Source organism: Lissotriton helveticus, chromosome 1_2, assembly GCF_964261635.1.
Source record: "Lissotriton helveticus chromosome 1_2, aLisHel1.1, whole genome shotgun sequence".
Lineage (NCBI taxonomy): Eukaryota > Metazoa > Chordata > Amphibia > Caudata > Salamandridae > Lissotriton > Lissotriton helveticus.
In genome coordinates this window covers 370,239,304-370,258,452 of record NC_136058.1, presented here as the reverse complement: position 1 = coordinate 370,258,452, position 19,149 = coordinate 370,239,304, and the positions used below count along the sequence as shown (strand labels likewise).

The window sequence follows — 19,149 nt, the reverse complement described above, 5'->3', positions numbered from 1 at the left end:
TAGCATTTTTTATTGACTTTACAAAAAAAAATTGTAATTTCGATTGTAAGAAATCAGGGGATTAGAGCCTCCAGATTAGCCCTTGTGTATCTGCAACAACTAAATCCCCCCTCTAACTGCGTTAGCATTTGCTCTTTTTTTAAATGTGCAGTCAGCAGAAGGAAAACATTCGTGGTTTAACCGAAATGTCTCATTGTATGATGGAAGCCATACGCACTTTAATGTGTTTTGGCACTACGTTCTGCACTTCATAGGTATCCACCTGTTATGTAAGATAACAGTTAGTGTGCAATCTGTTGTTTGTTTTGTGACCAATTTAGTTATTTGGGTGGAATTGTTGTTTGCTTCTGCTATTCATTTAAATTGTGTTTTAATTCTCTGACTCTTGGATATATATATATATATATTTTTTTTTTAAATGCGATGGATTGTGATGTTTATTACATGTGCTCTTATGGTCACATGTGTGTCCAAAATAAAATGAATTCAATTTGGTTTGAGTGTGTAAGTGAAGTCTTCACTGAGTATTTGGGTAGTGTAATGAGTGAAGTAGGTAATGAGTGAGTGTCAGAGGGAGGATGAGTGAGTGAAGTACGTAATGAGTGAGTGTCAGATGGAAGATGTTTGAGTGAAGTACTTAATGAGCGAGTGTCAGATGCAGGATGTTTGAGTGAAGTACGTAATGAGTGAGTGTCAGAGGGAGGATGAGTGAGTGAAGTACGTAATGAGTGTGTGGAAAAGTAAATTTTGCCATGTTCTGTGTCCCTACGCCTCATCCATCATATGTTATGTGTGCATGATCAATATGCATATGTTATTCCCCATTTCTGATTAAAGACGCAATTACAGTTGTGTCCACCTCTAGTATGTTAGTTTCCAGTCCTCGTGAATACTACGAATATCAGGCCTATGTAAGTAATGTTGCCACGTTTCTCAGTGTGCACGTTATTCAATTATAAAGTCTCCGTTTCCAGGCCTCAAAAGGGCCCGGACCACAGATTCAGCTCCTGTCTCCTGAAAGCCTCGCTAAGGAGCGATACAGCCCCCACCTGTATCCTCGACCCTTCACTCACTTCCTGCCTTGCAGTGCCCGGTGCACCCCGGCTCTGCCTCTGAGTCTGCCAAAAGTATGTTATAGTTCCTGCTATCAGTTCAGTCCTCCTCCTCTGCATTCCTAAGCTACTGAACTGCATCAATAGTTTCCGTCATTGTCTAGCCTTCTCGTCTCCACGTTAGAGAAATACTGTATTTAATGGTCATTTAATATTCTTCACGCACTACATATAGAATAATGCATGGTCCAGTCTTAGAAATCAGGTTAGCCTCTCCCCTCATGACTTCTAGTTTATATCAACATGTTCCCTAAACATTAGATACCAGATAGGGTTTAGGTACATGTCGCTCCGACCCTCCAGACTCTAGTCTCTGCTCCTAGCACAGAGTTCGTAGCCCCCAGCTTCTCCTAGTAACACGTCATTGCTAGTTTTCGCGCACCATTAGGTTAGAGGTCCCGGCTCCTTAGGTAGCCCCCTCCAATGTTTCCGCCCATTCATGACATATTCTGTTACGTTTTGCATCACATGTCTAAGTAAACTCCCAGTTACACCTCTTATTTCTGTTATCTCTCGCGACTGCTACGCGTCACGCCTTCTGCTCCACCCACTGTTACGCCTACTGCAATGTAATGCTATGTGTTTGCGCTATGTATATAAGTCAATGTTTTGTTATTAAATGTTAGCGCGCTCATCCCAGACCCAGCCCCGGCAGCTGCCGGGCCTTATTGTCCTGTTCCCATGCAGGTTGTCCTGATCCTGTCCTTATGCTGTAATAAACCTGCAGAAACTCCTACTACCTCGAATCTTGACTCTTATTTATTGAGCTATCTGTTATGCTATAAGTCTAGTCAAAAATAGGGTATTATTTATTTATTTACCACATAATGGCGCCCGAATAGGGACTTGCCCTTTCCCCACGCGTCGGTGAAGCCACGCCGACCCCCTGACCCTCTGCAGTCGTGACGGAACCATACCGTGCACTGGCAGATATTTCTGCTTCAAGTATCCCTCAGGCCCACGGAGGAGACGGAGGAGGCGGTCCAGCATCCGAACGAGACGGTGGAGGAACGCGGCGAGTCCCGACCAGAGCCCAAGCCGAGAGTCCAAGGTCCGAGGTATCCGGAGGCCCACCCGTAACTGAAGTCCGAAGTCCGAAGTTCGTCGTCGTAGTCCAGTCCCGTCCGAGGCCTTCCGTTCCGTGCTGCCCGGTGAGTACCATTGCTGGGGTAGTGTCTAGACAGGGTCAGTCTAAATTGACTCCTGGTCCGTGGGTTGGTGGTACCCAAGCCCACAAACGAAGTGTTCACCTAGGTGGATACGGGTCTTGATGCGTTCCTTTATGGGACCGGTATGTTCCGTACTGTTACAGCAGTGCATCCAGTAACTCTAGTCTGTTCCGTTCTCGAGAATTCTGTTCTGTTTCTGTTTTCAGTATTTTCAGGTAGTATTCTGTTCGAACTGTTATTTATAATGTTGTTTAATGTATTTTCAACGTCGTGGTATGCCTGAATTGTTTTCCCAATTGTTATTGTTTTTCGTGTATTGTATTGTGTTCCGATTCAAGTTTAGAATGCCGCTCTTTTCCAAGTTACGTCAGTTAAAAACTAGAAAGGGTCTGCTGGAAGCAGCAGTTCCTGTTCCGCCTAGGGACAGTCCAGGTCACTTTATGTATCAGAAACATGGCATAAGCGCCATATTGTATCTAGATTTATGGGTAGAGTATACCAAACAGTTAGAAGGAAAGTATAGATGGCCCGTATCGGGTACATGGGATGCCGAATGTATCATGCGAGTAGAAGAAGCATTATGGAAAAAGAAAGCCAGACAGTCACAGAAAGATGCCATCGAGTTATGGCGTAAGGAAGCGCATAGAAGAACGGAAAAGGAAGTCAGAAAGTCAGAGTTAAGTAGAGAATCCCAAGAACGAGCCCAAGAAAGAGAATTAATCGAGATAGGTGAACAAGTCAAAGCCGAACAGTCAGACAGACAGAGGCATGCCCTTATTAAGGGTATGTATCCTCTCCTTGCCGAAGGCTTGCCAAAAGCGACCCCAGAGGCACCCAGTAATTTCCCGCCACCATTAGTTCCGACCAAGCTACGTCACAAACCGACCGCAGCTGATATTTTTATTTCGTCCTATTTGGACGACACAGTTCCAGAATATGCAAATCCAGTTCGCGCTCCACCTGTCCCTGTAAATCAGGCACTTCCCGTTCCTCCAGACACCGGAGTACCTGTTACGGTACCCCCGGGTCAGCCTGCCATACAAGTTCAGCCCACGTTACAATTACCGACCCTGCAAGCACGAAGAATGTCAGTCGACGATTCTAGTATAGGGGCCGCAGGAGGAGGTCCTCCTCAAACCCCGCCGCCACACAAGCGTTTATCAGCACTCGAATTACATGCTCAAGCATCACAGCGTACTCCTAAAAGTAATAAGTCTGTTACAGAAATCAGACAAGCCCTTGCCGAATGTGTTTATGACACAGTCCCAGGCGAGTATAATATGGTTTTATATTCCGTACGCGTAAGAAGGGTGACCGAGTATCTAGTCACCTTACCAAATATGAAAGAAGATCTAGACAGAATATATCGTTTCATCCGTACAGGGGATGATCCAGAAAGTATTGGCGAGATTATGTCTCAAAGGAAAGCCGAGATTCAGCTCATGATATTAAAGTTCCTGATCAATTGTCTCATAAGAGAACAAGATTACCCGTCTAAAGATCCCGCCGAAATGAGAATCCTAACAAGGTGGAGTGATAATATAGCCGAGGGTAAGCACAAGACCATTAGTGCCATGGAAAGTATGTACAAGAAAATTCGTAAAGAAATAATAAGGTTACACGAACAGCGTAAAGCAGCACAAGTAAGCGAGAAAGAAAGTATCTCTGATCCTGAAGAGGAAGACGAGAATCCCGCCAGAATAGCGTATGTAGGAAAATCCAGATTTCCAGATCGCCATTTACGTCCAGAACCTAAGTCTATTTTTCATCATCCAGCACCAGAACGAGGCTCTCTAGAACAAGTATTTCAAGCTACCGATCACATTCTGAAATCACGAGTCGGTTATAGCGAATTAAGTACCATGCACGAACAAGAACTAGCCCGATCAGCAGTCCGATGGATTACTGATTCTACCACTTTTCCAGACGAAATAGTGGCACAAATGTTTCTGAAACTGCCCCCAGCCGAGCAACGACTGGTGGGTATGTATATGATCCAGCACCTCATTACCCTGTATGAGGGTCAACATTCTGATCCAGGCCCGTTACATGATATCCTGAACGAGTTACTCCAGTATAGATGGAGAGGTCTAGGTACCGATTTAATAAGTGTCATTCTAGAACAGCGTCACAAGTATAGAACGTTCCTGAACCCGCATTTTGTTCATGTCTCACCCCCAGAAAGTAAACCATTCTACATAGACAGACAGAATCCGCTACGAGAAGTCCACCCAGTCCAAGGGGCGGGTGGCGTAATGCAACGAGTGTTTGTATACACTCCGATATCAAAGATGGAACTTCTTGAAATGAAGAAATTAATCCCCTGTCATGACAAAGATCCAGCAGGGTTCCATAGAGAATTAAAAGACATGCTCCGTATGGGAGAATACACTTACCCAGATATCATTAAAATGTTAAAGGTCCTGCTACCCGCAGGGGTGTATGAAAAGTTAAAGGAAAAAGAATGGGAGGTGGGAGAGAAAAAGATCGATTGGACAGCTCTAGAAGCTGAAGACAAGGCACGAGTACCAGGTACCGGTCTTGGAGATAAATGTAAAGAATTACCAGAATTATTGATTCAAGTTTTACCCAGATTATTGACAACTAGGAAAGAAGACTGGGATGCAATCTCAGCCTGTAAACAGAAACAAGATGAGGATATTAGTGATTTTTATTCTAGATTTGAGAAATGTTTCAGTATTAACAGTGGTCTCAAGACAAGTAGTGAGTCATACCCTCATCTTTTCGTTACCAAATTAGTCGAGAATTCAAGTCCACAAATTAAAAACCGAGTTTTGAAAGTCGAAAGCACCTGGCAAGCAAATACTCCGTCCCAGATGCTCCAGATGCTCCAGTATCACCAGAACAGAATCAGAGAAGAGCAAGAACACGAAAGAAAACGTATGAAAGACACGAAAATGAAAGTGCTAGTTGCACAATCTATTCCTCAAGACAGTCAGAAGAGGGGTCCGAATCAAGCCAGTCATCCTGCGGCTCCCGTTAAAGGGAACTGCAATTATTGTAAACAGCCAGGTCATTTTATAAACGAGTGTGCAGTTCTGAAACACAACATAGCTACTGGTAAGACTAAAGAAAGACCACGTCCGCCGAGACAAGAACAAGTTTCACAGACTCCTCAGTCACAGAATGCACCACAGACAGTTACAGTACCGCAGCCTATTGCTGCAACACAGCACGTTACATCGCAGATGTACCAGTATGCACAGTCCGAGTATCCAGAGTACCAGTCATATTCATGAAACAGCCTAGAGAGGGAGGTAGGCTTGCCTCTCATCGAGATACCTGTAGACCAAGAAGGTCCCTATGTTCATAGTCAAGTATTAGGGAAAGACAGAAAGTTTTTGATCGATACAGGGGCAAGTAGGACCACAATTAGTCACGCCGAAGTTCCAGGGGCTCCGCTCTCAGGCTCAAGAAATGTTTCCCTTGGATTTTCAGGAAAACCCATAGTTAATGAGATATCAAAGCCAGTTACTCTAGAAGTAGGTCCATTGTCCCGTACTACTGATCTGTTACTTACTAAGTCATGTCCAGAAAATCTATTAGGCATTAAGACATTGAAAGAATTAGGTGCAGTTATTTGCTGTTCCCCAGAGGGAATACGTCTGTTCCTACGTGACTTTAAGGGTCACTATGTATTACGAGATTTTGATTCAAGATTGTCTAATGTTCCGCAGCATTTATGGGCGCAAGGTCCAACTGATGTAGGTTACATGCAAATCACACCCTATCGTGTGACTCTCAAACCAGGTGTAGTGTTACCACGAATCAGGCAGTACAGATTGCCACCTGAGGCTGTAGCAGCCTTATCCAAAATTATTGACGAGCTCATGGCTCAAGGAGTAGTTGTAGAAACTGACTCCAATGTGTGTAATTCTCCGATCATTCCAGTCATGAAACGTACTGATCCAAATGCACCCCCAGTATATCGATTAGTGATTGATTTACGAGAGCTTAATAAATGTATTATTCCTCAGTACCCAGTTGTCCCAGACATTTCTTCCCTGTTAACAGCCATTGATTCCGAAGCCATGTTTTTCACTGTTATTGACCTCAAGAATGCATTTTTTAGTGTTCCAATTCATCCAGACAGCCAGTTTCTTTTCGGATTTTGTTTAAATGGAAGGAGCTATATGTTTACACGCGCTCCTCAAGGTTTCACAGAAAGCCCTAGTATTTACAGTCAAGCACTCAAGAGACAACTAGACAACATTCACATGCCAACTGACACTGCCCTGCTCCAGTATGTCGATGATCTACTGATCACAGCCCGTTCTGAACGTGACTGCGAGCGTGCATCACTTACAGTTCTGTATTTTCTAGCCGAGATGGGGCACAAGGTGTCACCTTCGAAGCTTCAATTCTGTGTCCAGCAAGTGGTATACTTAGGACACTTGCTGTCCAAGAGGGGTAGGCAGTTGACACCCGACCGTATCCAGTTAATAGCGAGTCTTCCCCAGCCCAGAACCCAGAAGGAGGTACGTGCCTTTATCGGCCTTACTTCTTATTGTAGACAATGGATTCCCCAGTATGCATTCCTAGCCAAGCCACTGATACAGTTAACGACACAGGAGGCAGCCGTATCGACTGTCCTCCCTTGGACATCTGACCATACACTTAGTTTCAACGAGTTAAAGAAAGCCCTATGTCAAGCTCCAGTTCTAGCTACACCGAACTACAGTAAGCCTTTTACACTTTTCGTTACTGAACGCGAAGGTACAGCATTATCTGTTCTCACACAAGATCAAGCAGGTCAATACAAGCCCTGTGCTTATTTTTCGAGCACATTAGATCCAGTCGCCCAGGCGTTGCCTGCGTGCCTTAAGTCAGTTGCAGCCACAGCACTAGCTATCAGACAAAGTGATTCCATAGTTTTAGGACATTCCCTGACAGTACAGGTCCCACATTCAGTAGAAGTTCTTTTAAACCGAACACAAACTCAGCACTTGACAATTGCACGTTTAACAGGTTATGAATTGACACTGTTCCAGCCACACATAGAAATTAGACGCTGCAACGTCCTGAATCCTGCTACACTGTTACCATCAGTTAGTTCAAATCCAGACACACATGATTGTGTGGAAGTAGTTAACATTACGACAAAGCCAAGACAAGACCTGACAGATATTCCGTTACCAGATCCTGACCTGACACTTTATGTGGATGGTTCATGTATGAGAACTAGTACAGGAGAACTAGTCGCCGCGTATGCAGTGACTACTGACACTGAAGTTATTGAAACACACCGTATTGATACTCTGTCCGCTCAAGCAGCAGAGCTAGTCGCTCTGACACAAGCCTGTATACATGCCAAGAACCTGAAGGTTAATGTTTACACAGATTCACGTTACGCATTCGGAGTTGTACACGACTTCGGAGTGCTCTGGCAGGAGAGAGGTTTTATGACTTCTCATGGAACCAAGATTCAGCATGGTCTCCTTATTCAAGCCCTGTTAGATGCCATACATTTACCGACATCTATTGCTATCATGAAGTGCAAAGCACATACGAAAGTTACTGACATTATTTCCCAAGGTAATGATTTAGCAGACCGCACAGCCAAGCTTACAGCACAGACTCCAGACATTCCAGTTAATCAGACACATATTCCAGATCTGACTACATGCATGACAGTTAAGGACCCTACTCAAGATGTCATAGATATCCAGTCACATGCTACTCCCGATGAAATCAAGAAATGGTCTGTACAAGGAGGGGTCCAGACAGATCAAGGATGGTTAACGAAGGGTAGAGCCACATGGTTTCTCCCCGATTCTATGGTCCAAGTCATTATCAATACCGCACATAGTCCAGCACATTTAGGAGAAAAAGCTATGTTAGACAGTATCCAGAATATTTGGTTCAACAAGCATTTACGAGCTGCAGCCAAGCAGAAAGTCCGTACCTGTATGATATGTTGTCAGTTTAATCCAGGTAAAAGTGTCCCGGTGGAACAAGGTGGTTTCCAGCCCCCTGACCACCCTTTTGAGGTCCTCCAGATGGATTATATTCAAATGGAGCGATGTCGAGGTTTCAAGTATGTCCTTGTAGTTGTATGCGCTTTGTCCAGATGGACAGAAGCATATCCAGTCCCAGATTACACAGCCGCGACCACTGCCAAGCAGTTGGTTCGTGAATTCTTCCCTAGATATGGACTCCCTAGAGTCGTATATTCTGATAACGGCCAGCCATTCTCATCTGAACTCATGAAACATGTTTCCCTTTTGTTAGGGTACCAGTGGAAGTTCCATTGTGTACGCCATCCAGAAGCAGCTGGACTAGTCGAAAGGCATAATCAGACTCTGAAAATCCGCATTGCAAAAGTCTGTAAAGACAAGGGTGTGGACTGGTTAGTAGCTTTGCCAGTCGCTCTGTTTTACATGCGTATGGTCGCACATTCCAGATCAGGTCTGTCCCCGTATGAGGTCGTTTTCGGCCGCCCCCCTAATATGTGGGGTACTCCTAGACCCCGAAGTATTACCGATGTTTCATGTAATATGCTGACAGATTACCTAGCTTCCTTGATGTCTGCCCTCAACTCATGTCGTTCACAGGTTGCCGCCGCATTTCCAGACAATACCGAGGTGGCACCGCACGAGATCGTTCCAGGCTCCCTTGTGATGATCAGAAATTTCGACAGATCAAGTCCGCTGGAACCACGTTGGAAGGAGCCACGTCAGGTCCTCTTGACCACCCGAACTGCCGTCAAGTTGGAAGGCAGGAAGGGGTGGGTCCACCTTTCTCATGTAAAACTTTTCAAAGGATCGAAACCAGTCTTCAAAAACATTTCCAAGAACATTTCCCAGGATTCGAAGGATTGCCAGAACATTGTTTTAAAGGACTGTCCCGCACAAGACATTATTACAACCCCTCACTTGTTAGAGAAAACTCCGCAACAGGAGTATAAGTTAAAGCTCAGGTCTAATAAGTCAGCCAGTTTGATTGTATAAGTCCTCCCCTAGGTGAAACGGTTAGACTGTTTCTGACATGTATAAAATAGACCCCCATAGTGAGAGAGTCAGTCAAAGCTCAATCAAATGTATCGTTTTTCTGAGTTTCGTATTATTCATCAGCATAATGGCTTCCTGCACCAGCTATGCTTTCTATCTGTGTTTTCCAGTTCCTCATGTAAATATGTCTGCTCATGCTACAGTAGAGCACACGTTTAGTGATCTGCCTCCTCACGAATATTCATACCGCCTCGCTATGCGTAATAACACATTTATCCGTATGTTACATTATTCACACCAGACCAGCAATGCCACTAATTGTTGGGTGTGTGGTCGACTCCCCCCTTTCCAGACACCGAAGGGAGTTCTGCCACTCTTTCCTTATCCATTCTCACACAATGGTTCGTGTGGAGCATGGTCCACGTTAACGTCATCCTCAACAGATATGTCTTTTCTTAACAGTACATGTTTCCCAGACAAGCAAGGTCTCCCCCACAGAACAGGTTTAGATTTAGAAAATGAAGTATATAATTTAGGAAATTATTCGTCGAATTTCATGGTTCTGAATGTTCAGTCTGATACTACTCCAGACTCACCCGCTATTTCAGTACTACCAGTCAAAGGCGAATTATGTGTCCGTAGTTATGGTTCTGTACATATAGGTCATAGTGAATGTACTACTGTTATCAAGTATAATGACAGTGGGAAATCTATTTTCAAAGCTTCACGTCATTCTTATTTTATTTGTGGTCAAACTGCATATGTCCGTCTGCCCCTCTATTGGGAGGGAACCTGTTACATTGCTTTCCTACTGCCACCTGTTTTTCTAGCCCCACCTGACTATCATAGGAATTCTTTCTTAGTACACACTAGACACAAGAGAAATCTCCCGATTGTCGATTATACTGAAACCGCCGCAGAGCAATTCATTGATATAGATAAAGGTGTTTTCCCTTATTTAGGTACAGTTGTAAATAGTAAGCTCATTCGTAGGTTAACAAGAACCCTTGAAGCAGTAGTAGATGAGACTGCCTCCGCTCTAGGTAACTTAACTGAAGAGCAATCCTTTATGAGAATTGTCGTTTTACAGAATCGTCTCGTCCTTGACGTCATACTGGCCGATAGGGGCGGGGCCTGTAGAGTTCTCGGATCCAGTTGTTGTATTTTCATTCCAAATAACGCGCCGTCTGTTTATTCAGCTATAACCAGACTCCATAAGATTGCCCACCTGTTACACCAAGATCCAGGCACCTGGACATGGTCCGGTTGGTTCTGGAATATAATTTCCGCATGGGGTTGGAAAGTCCTGTCCTTTTTAGGTATTGCAGTAGCGATCATATTTAGCTGCTGCCTCTGTATACAATGTGGCCCTGCGATTTGCAGCATGTGTGCTACCTCTTGTATTCCCAGTCCCAAGCCCTGTTCTAAATCCCGTTCCAAGACAATTCGAGACGAGCAAATGGTACTGTATGAAATGATAGACGGTATCATGAATATTGATGTTTCCTGATGGAAACGTAGTGACAAGGAGGGAATGTGGAAAAGTAAATTTTGCCATGTTCTGTGTCCCTACGCCTCATCCATCATATGTTATGTGTGCATGATCAATATGCATATGTTATTCCCCATTTCTGATTAAAGACGCAATTACAGTTGTGTCCACCTCTAGTATGTTAGTTTCCAGTCCTCGTGAATACTACGAATATCAGGCCTATGTAAGTAATGTTGCCACGTTTCTCAGTGTGCACGTTATTCAATTATAAAGTCTCCGTTTCCAGGCCTCAAAAGGGCCCGGACCACAGATTCAGCTCCTGTCTCCTGAAAGCCTCGCTAAGGAGCGATACAGCCCCCACCTGTATCCTCGACCCTTCACTCACTTCCTGCCTTGCAGTGCCCGGTGCACCCCGGCTCTGCCTCTGAGTCTGCCAAAAGTATGTTATAGTTCCTGCTATCAGTTCAGTCCTCCTCCTCTGCATTCCTAAGCTACTGAACTGCATCAATAGTTTCCGTCATTGTCTAGCCTTCTCGTCTCCACGTTAGAGAAATACTGTATTTAATGGTCATTTAATATTCTTCACGCACTACATATAGAATAATGCATGGTCCAGTCTTAGAAATCAGGTTAGCCTCTCCCCTCATGACTTCTAGTTTATATCAACATGTTCCCTAAACATTAGATACCAGATAGGGTTTAGGTACATGTCGCTCCGACCCTCCAGACTCTAGTCTCTGCTCCTAGCACAGAGTTCGTAGCCCCCAGCTTCTCCTAGTAACACGTCATTGCTAGTTTTCGCGCACCATTAGGTTAGAGGTCCCGGCTCCTTAGGTAGCCCCCTCCAATGTTTCCGCCCATTCATGACATATTCTGTTACGTTTTGCATCACATGTCTAAGTAAACTCCCAGTTACACCTCTTATTTCTGTTATCTCTCGCGACGCGTCACGCCTTCTGCTCCACCCACTGTTACGCCTACTGCAATGTAATGCTATGTGTTTGCGCTATGTATATAAGTCAATGTTTTGTTATTAAATGTTAGCGCGCTCATCCCAGACCCAGCCCCGGCAGCTGCCGGGCCTTATTGTCCTGTTCCCATGCAGGTTGTCCTGATCCTGTCCTTATGCTGTAATAAACCTGCAGAAACTCCTACTACCTCGAATCTTGACTCTTATTTATTGAGCTATCTGTTATGCTATAAGTCTAGTCAAAAATAGGGTATTATTTATTTATTTACCACAAGTGAGTGCCAGATGGAAGATGTTGGAGTGAAGTACGTAATGAGCAAGTGTCAGATGCAGGATGTTTGAGTTAAGTACGTAATGAGTGAGTGTCAGAGGGAGGATGAGTGAGTGAAGTACGTAATGAGTGAGTGTCAGAGGGAGGATGAGTGAGTGAAGTATGTAATGAGTGAGTGCCAGATGGAAGATGTTTGAGTGAAGTACGTAATGAGCGAGTGTCAGATGGAGGATGTTTGAGTGAAGTACGTAATGAGCGAGTGTCAGATGTAGGATGTTTGAGTGAAGTACGTAATGAGTGAGTGTCAGATGGAGGATGAGTGAGTGAAGGGAGTAATGAGTGAGTGTCAGATGGAAGATGTTTGAGTGAAGTACGTAATGAGTGAGTGTCAGATGGAGGATGTTTGAGTGAAGTACGTAATGAGTGAGTGTCAGAGGGAGGATGAGTGAGTGAAGTACGTAATGAGTGAGTGTCAGATGGAGGATGTTTGAGTGAAGTACGTAATGAGTGAGTGTCAGAGGGAGGATGCTTGAGTGAAGTACGTAATGAGTGAGTGTCAGAGGGAGGATGAGTGAGTGAAGTACGTAATGAGTGAGTGTCAGATGGAGGATGTTTGAGTGAAGTACGTAATGAGTGAGTGTCAGAGGGAGGATGAGTGGGTGAAGTACGTAATGAGTTAGTGTCAGGGAGGATGAGTGAGTGAAGTACGTAATGAGTGAGTGTTAGATGGAGGATGCTTGAGTGAAGTACGTAATGAGTGAGTGTCAGATGGAGGATGTTTGAGTGAAGTACGTAATGAGTGAGTGTCAGAGGGAGGATGAGTGAGTGAAGTACGTAATGAGTGAGTGTCAGAGGGAGGATGAGTGGGTGAAGTACGCAATGAGTGAGTGTCAGAGGGAGGATGAGTGAGTGAAGTACGTAATGAGTGAGTGTCAGATGGAGGATGCTTGAGTGAAGTACATAATGAGTGAGTGTCAGATGGAGGATGTTTGAGTGAAGTACGTAATGAGTGAGTGTCAGAAGGAGGATGAGTGAGTGAAGTACGTAATGAGTGAGTGTCAGAGGGAGGATGAGTGCGTGAAGTACGTAATGAGTGAGTGTCAGATGGAGGATGTTTGAGTGAAGTACGTAATGAGTGAGTGTCAGAGGGAGGATGAGTGAGTGAAGTACGTAATGAGTGAGTGTCAGATGGAGGATGAGTGAGTGAAGTACGTAATGAGTGAGTGTCAGAGGGAGGATGCTTGAGTGAAGTACGTAATGAGTGAGTGTGAGAGGGAGGATGAGTGAGTGAAGTACGTAATGAGTGAGTGTCAGATGGAGGATGTTTGAGTGAATTTTTAAGTTAGAAGGAAATGTAGCAGATGTGTAGCCCTAGTTATGAATCGTAGGTATTCTCAAAGAAGTCATGAACGTAGAAGAGTCCTGCCTGACCCCGGAACTCCTCGTTAAACATATTTTCTGACTTTGGAGTTAGCCACTTCAAGGTTTAACAGCCTGGTGACACCCCCGTAAGTCCGTCACAGATCAACTTTACCTGCATTTTATTTGTATAAAAGACCATAGCAATATAATTAACATTAAAAATCTAAACTTCATTGCAGCATTTAAATTCGAAATGTGCTTTATTATGAAAAATAACCTAGAATAAATGAAGGAAAAGGCACCTGTCAGGTCAAAAGTGGATTTGCTGCGCTCAGTGCACACTGTAGCTTTAAGAGAGCCAGCAGCTTCCATTTCCCAGCATGCACTGTACTGGGAGTTTGCCTCACAGGCTTAGGGGCATATTATCAATAGACGGCGATACATATTGCAAAGCGCGCTTAGCGCTTTTTTATTCATCGCCATCTATCGCTGGAATTTATCACCCGGTTAGAGCGTTATTAACAACGCGTGTCACCGAGGCAATAAAAATTCCAGCTATAGCCGGGATATCGCTGTTTTCCATGGAACAACGCTGGTTTTCCAGCGATGTTCCATGGAAAACGGAAATATCATTGATGATAGGGCCTGTGGTCTTAGCCACACAATCCATCCCCCATGTTAGGTACGCCTTAGTCTGGAATTTTTCAGACGTTAAATTCCTGCGTTAAGGCCCAGTTAGCGCGATAAAAATCAGCTCTAAACCGGACGAGGCTTAGTTGTAAATACAGCGAAGCACCGTTAGCGATATTTTATAATGTAGTTGTAAGGGGCACGCCTACCTTGCATCTCATTAGCGATGTGAGGCGATAGAAACCGGGCACTAAGGCAAGGAAACACGTGCTAGCGTGTCCTTGCTAATAAAGCGATAAAATGATCGCTGCTTTTCGCACGATAACGGACGCTAAAGCTGCGATAATGTTATCGCCAGCCCTTGATAATATGGCCCTTAGTTCTTCATGAATAGGAGTATAATATATCCCAGAGTTCTCTGTATACTAATGTTTGCCTTGTATTCCACTGATAGCGGGGGAGGCGGGAGGGTTGTTCAAGTCTTTAATGTGAATACCTTTGAATTAGGTTTGGGAGTACACATGAGTAACATTTCCTGCAATGCTGCATTGTTGTTTAGATTTATAATAATGGTAGTTATATTACTTATTACTGTCTTTTTTTTTTTTTTTTAAAAGAGGTTAAAGTTGTCCTGTCACAGACCTCTGGAGATACCACCAGATTGTTCAACTTAGAGGTGGTTACCTCCAATGTCCCAAAATATCTATAAAGAAGTGTTGCGGGGTCCCCACATGGGACTATTCTACGTTTATGACTTTCAGAGAGCGTCTTAGGATGCAGAAGTGAGAGCTTGCTTCAATAAGGGAATTAATCTGTGTGTGAATGAGATGAGTGAGTGAGTGAAGTAATTAGTGAATATGCAAACTAATTAAAGAGTGACGTTATGAGCAGGGACGTGAACGAGAAGAGTAATTAGTTAGTGAAAGAGTGAAGTATTTAGCAAGTGAAGAAATGAGTGGGTGAAGTAGTTAGTGAGTACCTGAAATAATGCACCAGTGAATATTAGTGGTGGCCAGGGGTACCTGCACACGTGTCATTATGTTTTGGACATGTCCAGTCAGATGTTTACTGCCCCCCGCCTTAGATACGAACCCTGACTGGACAGAACAGGAAATTGTCTTTCAGTCATTGGCTAACGAACGCTGTCACTCACCGCCCACTCTGATGCCCGCCAGTATAAATTGGCCCAGTATCTGCAAGAGGCTGTTAGGAGAAGACACGGCTGCCAGGAAGGCGTTGAGGATGTCTTGGTTGGTCACGCTGGGGTCTGCGAACAGCAACAAGAAGAACTCCACGGAGCCGCCGGGCCTGTGAGAAGAAAGAGTGCACAAGTGAAACAAGTAAGGGTCGAGCGCCAGCAAGAACTATGGTGAAATGAGAGAAGAGAGGCTCTAGGGACGAGACCAAAGCTTCCACCAGAGAGGGGACAGGAAAAAAGCCTGTAATGAAAATAAATTGGGTGCCACCAATATGGAGACAGGATGGAGTCTGTAAAAAAGAGACACTGGCTTCCACCAGTGAGGCGAGAGGGTGGGAGCCTGTAAAGAACAGACGTGCGCTTCCACCAATGAGGAGAGGGTGGGAGCCTGTAAAGAAGAAACATCAGATTACACATGTGGGAGCCTGTAAAGAAGAAACATCAGCTTCCACCAATGAGGAGAGAGGATAGGAGCCTGTAAAGAACAGACATGCGCTTCCACCAATGAGGAGAGAGGATGGGAGCCTGTAAAGAACAGACGTGCGCTTCCACCAATGAGGAGAGGGTGGGAGCCTGTAAAGAAGAAACATCAGATTCCACATGTGGGAGCCTGTAAAGAAGAAACATCAGCTTCCACCAATGAGGAGAGAGGATAGGAGCCTGTAAAGAACAGACATGCGCTTCCACCAATGAGGAGAGAGGATGGGAGCCTGTAAAGAACAGACGTGCGCTTCCACCAATGAGGAGAGGGTGGGAGCCTGTAAAGAAGAAACATCAGATTCCACATGTGGGAGCCTGTAAAGAAGAAACATCAGATTCCACCAATGAGGAGAGAGGATAGGAGCCTGTAAAGAACAGACGTGCGCTTCCACCAATGAGGAGAGAGGATGGGAACCTGTAAAGAAGAAACATCAGATTCCACATGTGGAAGCCTGTAAAGAAGAAACATCAGCTTCCACCAATGAGGAGAGAGGATAGGAGCCTGTAAAGAACAGACATCAGCTTCCACTAATGAGGAGAGGATAGGAGCCTGTAAAGAACAGACATCAGCTTCCACCAATGAGGAGAGAGGATGGAAGCCTGTAAAGAAGAAACATCAGATTCCACGTGTGAGAGCCTGTAAAGAAGAAACATCAGCTTCCACCAATGAGGAGAGAGAATAGGAGCCTGTAAAGAACAGATGTGCGCTTCCACCAATGAGGAGAGAGGATGGGAGCCTGTAAAGAACAGACGTGCGCTTCCACCAATGAGGAGAGAGGATAGGAGCCTGTAAAGAACAGACATCAGCTTCCACCAATGAGGAGAGAGGATGGAAGCCTGTAAAGAAGAAACATCAGATTCCACATGTGGGAGCCTGTAAAGAAGAAACATCAGCTTCCATTACTGAGAAGAAAGAAAAGAGCCTGTAAAGAGGAGAACCCAGCTTCCATCAGTGAGCAGAGAAGAAAGCAGCCTGTAGCGATGAGGCTGCAGTTTCCGCTGTGAGTGGAGAGGAAAGAGCCTGTAAAGAAGAGACGTCAGTTTCCACCATTAAAAGCCAAAGCAGCCTGTGGTGAGAAGACCTCAGCTTCCTGCAGGGCACTGAGAAGAGGGGCGGTCAGCCTGTAAGGATGAGACCCCGGCTTTCACTAAAGGAACAGAGGAAGATAGAAGATGGGGCCCTGCTTCCATGCGTGTGGAGAGAGGGGTGGAGCCTGTGTAGAAGAGACCCCAACTTCCACCAGTAAGTAGTGAGGAAGGCAGAAGATAAGACAAGAGCACATTTCATGCAGGATAAGATTTCTGCCTCTTACCGAAGTTCCACCAGCTTACAGGAGACGCAGGAAAAATTGGCTTTCCTATATATCTCTGTCACCTGTTGGCCACAAAAACATTGAGTGAGCATCAGTCCATTCACTGAGATGGGACAGAGAGGAGAAACAAGGAGAGGGGAGACAGGGGAGGAGCTTGAGGGAGAGAGTAAGAGACATACAGGGACGCGAGAAGTGAACAGTGAAGGATGGAGAGAGGGAGACTGCTGCGAAGAATGAGCGACAGGTAAAGGAGTGTGAGAAGGGAGAGAGGGGAGGGAGTGATAGATAGAGGGAAGAGAGAGGCAGAGTGAAAGGAAGAGGAGCAGTGTGAATGGAAGAGACATTAGGGAAGGACAAAGGGAGTAGAGGTAGAGAGCGATGAATGGTGAGAAAGAAGTGTGCGGAGGACGATAGGTTGGTGTGGGAGGAGAGATCTTGAGGGCTGAGTAAGAGAAGAGAATATACACAGGGAGAATAGACGTGAGCTGAACATGATGACATGAGATAAGCGCCGGGAGGGGTGGAGAGATGGGGAGGCTCAGCATGGGGGAGCGATGAAAGGATAGAGAGAAGACGCCGTACAGAAAGGAGGTAGTACGAATGAGTAGAGCGACTTGAAATATGTGTCCATTTGGATCAAACAAGCATTGGCAAAGCCAATGGGTCGCGCCTTGAATATGTGTATGTTGCGTATTTTGATCTCTATTTCTGTATTTGTAAAACATATTGGGCCCGATTCGCAAAGGCAATCTGAGACAAAAGTCTAACTTTACGACTTTTTGTATTCACAGAGGTCATTTACGAGTCATATCTTTACGTCCGCAGTCGGGCTGGAATCTCTGTCTTGGGCTGTGCAGGCTGCAGCCTTGCTTTTTCTGGCTGCCCGTTGTTCTCTCCCCAGTGCCTTGTTGGGTTTGCCTCTGGTTCTGTTCAGTTTGCGGCATACTTGGTTTGAAACTTTGGGGTTGAATGCCTTCTAGTTTCCTACTACCATGATTGTGTTTCTGATGGCTGCTTCGTTGGCATAAGGGTGGGGGTGATTGGGACTTTGTTGTCCTCCCCTCTGTTCCTTCACGTTTATTTCCAGGTGAGGTGGTTTCCTCTTTTCCTTTTGAGGTTCTGGGGTTGTTTTGCTGGCCTTTGGTCCTTCTCCTGTGTCTGTCAATGTGAGGCATTTTCATTCTCTAGTTGTCCCTTCTATGCTTTTTTGCTGTGCACTGCTTTGTTGTGCAGGCTGGTTGCTTTGTTGGTCTCTTCTAGTCTGATGGAGAGGGGCTACAGCCATCCCTCTCTCTACTTTGTCCTGTTGGTTTGGGTTGGCCTGTCCCATTCTTTTTCTTTCGCTGGCCTCCTGGTTCTGGCTTCTTCTATTACCACTTCAATCACTGCAACACAAAGTGTTGGATTGCGGCGGGGTACAATTTACTATTCCCACTCCAAAGAGAATGCAGAGGAATACACTTTAATTTTCCCACTCCAGGCAGTCAAACAATAGGCAAAGTGTTGGATTGCGGAGTGGTAAATATTTAGTATTCCAACTCGAGTCAGTGCAACATCAAAACAAATACATTATCTTCTAAACAATAAAATAATTTTAAAAAACAAGTAAATAAAGAGTAATTTAAATGTATAGAAAATACATTCAAATAAATTTAATATTAAAAATTGAAAAATACATATTAAATACATATCACAAACCATGACAAATATTATTATAAATAAATAACACAAATAATTTTCATACACATACATATTTTTATTTAGAAAAGATTTATTAACAAAATAAATATTAAATAATTTTAATTTAGTCACTTCCCACCCCATACCCCACAAAACTCGCAACGTTCACATAAAAACTAACTTTAAAAAGCAAATTATTTACACTCTTAATATAAATACTTATCAACAATCTAATTATCAGTAATTAAATAATAATTATTAATTAATTGTAATGTATTTACTTCCCACAATATATCCCCACAAAAAACACAACCAAATATTTAATAGAAAAGGGATTATGCAATTAACATAATTATCAATGTAATAATTAATACCAATTAAAAATGTATTATTACTTACTAAAATGTATTTAATTCCCACCCTACACCCTTACAAATCCCACAACCCACACCTAAAATCTAAAAGTAAAATAATATTTACAAATTGACATAATTAATTATC

At 44.2% G+C, this 19,149-nt stretch overlaps 1 protein-coding gene across 1 annotated transcript in view; it reads right to left on the bottom strand.

Annotated features, from left to right (window-relative positions):
• Nucleotides 1–19,149, bottom strand: part of LOC144803959 (uncharacterized) — a 200,784-nt gene that overhangs the window by 48,683 nt on the left and 132,952 nt on the right. Inside the window, exons 7-8 of the mRNA XM_078671887.1 lie at nt 16,969–17,030; nt 15,131–15,285 (exon numbers count right to left, since the gene is read on the bottom strand). Of these exons, the coding sequence (XP_078528013.1) occupies nt 15,131–15,285; nt 16,969–17,030 (217 nt within the window). The remainder of the gene's footprint in view (nt 1–15,130; nt 15,286–16,968; nt 17,031–19,149) is intronic.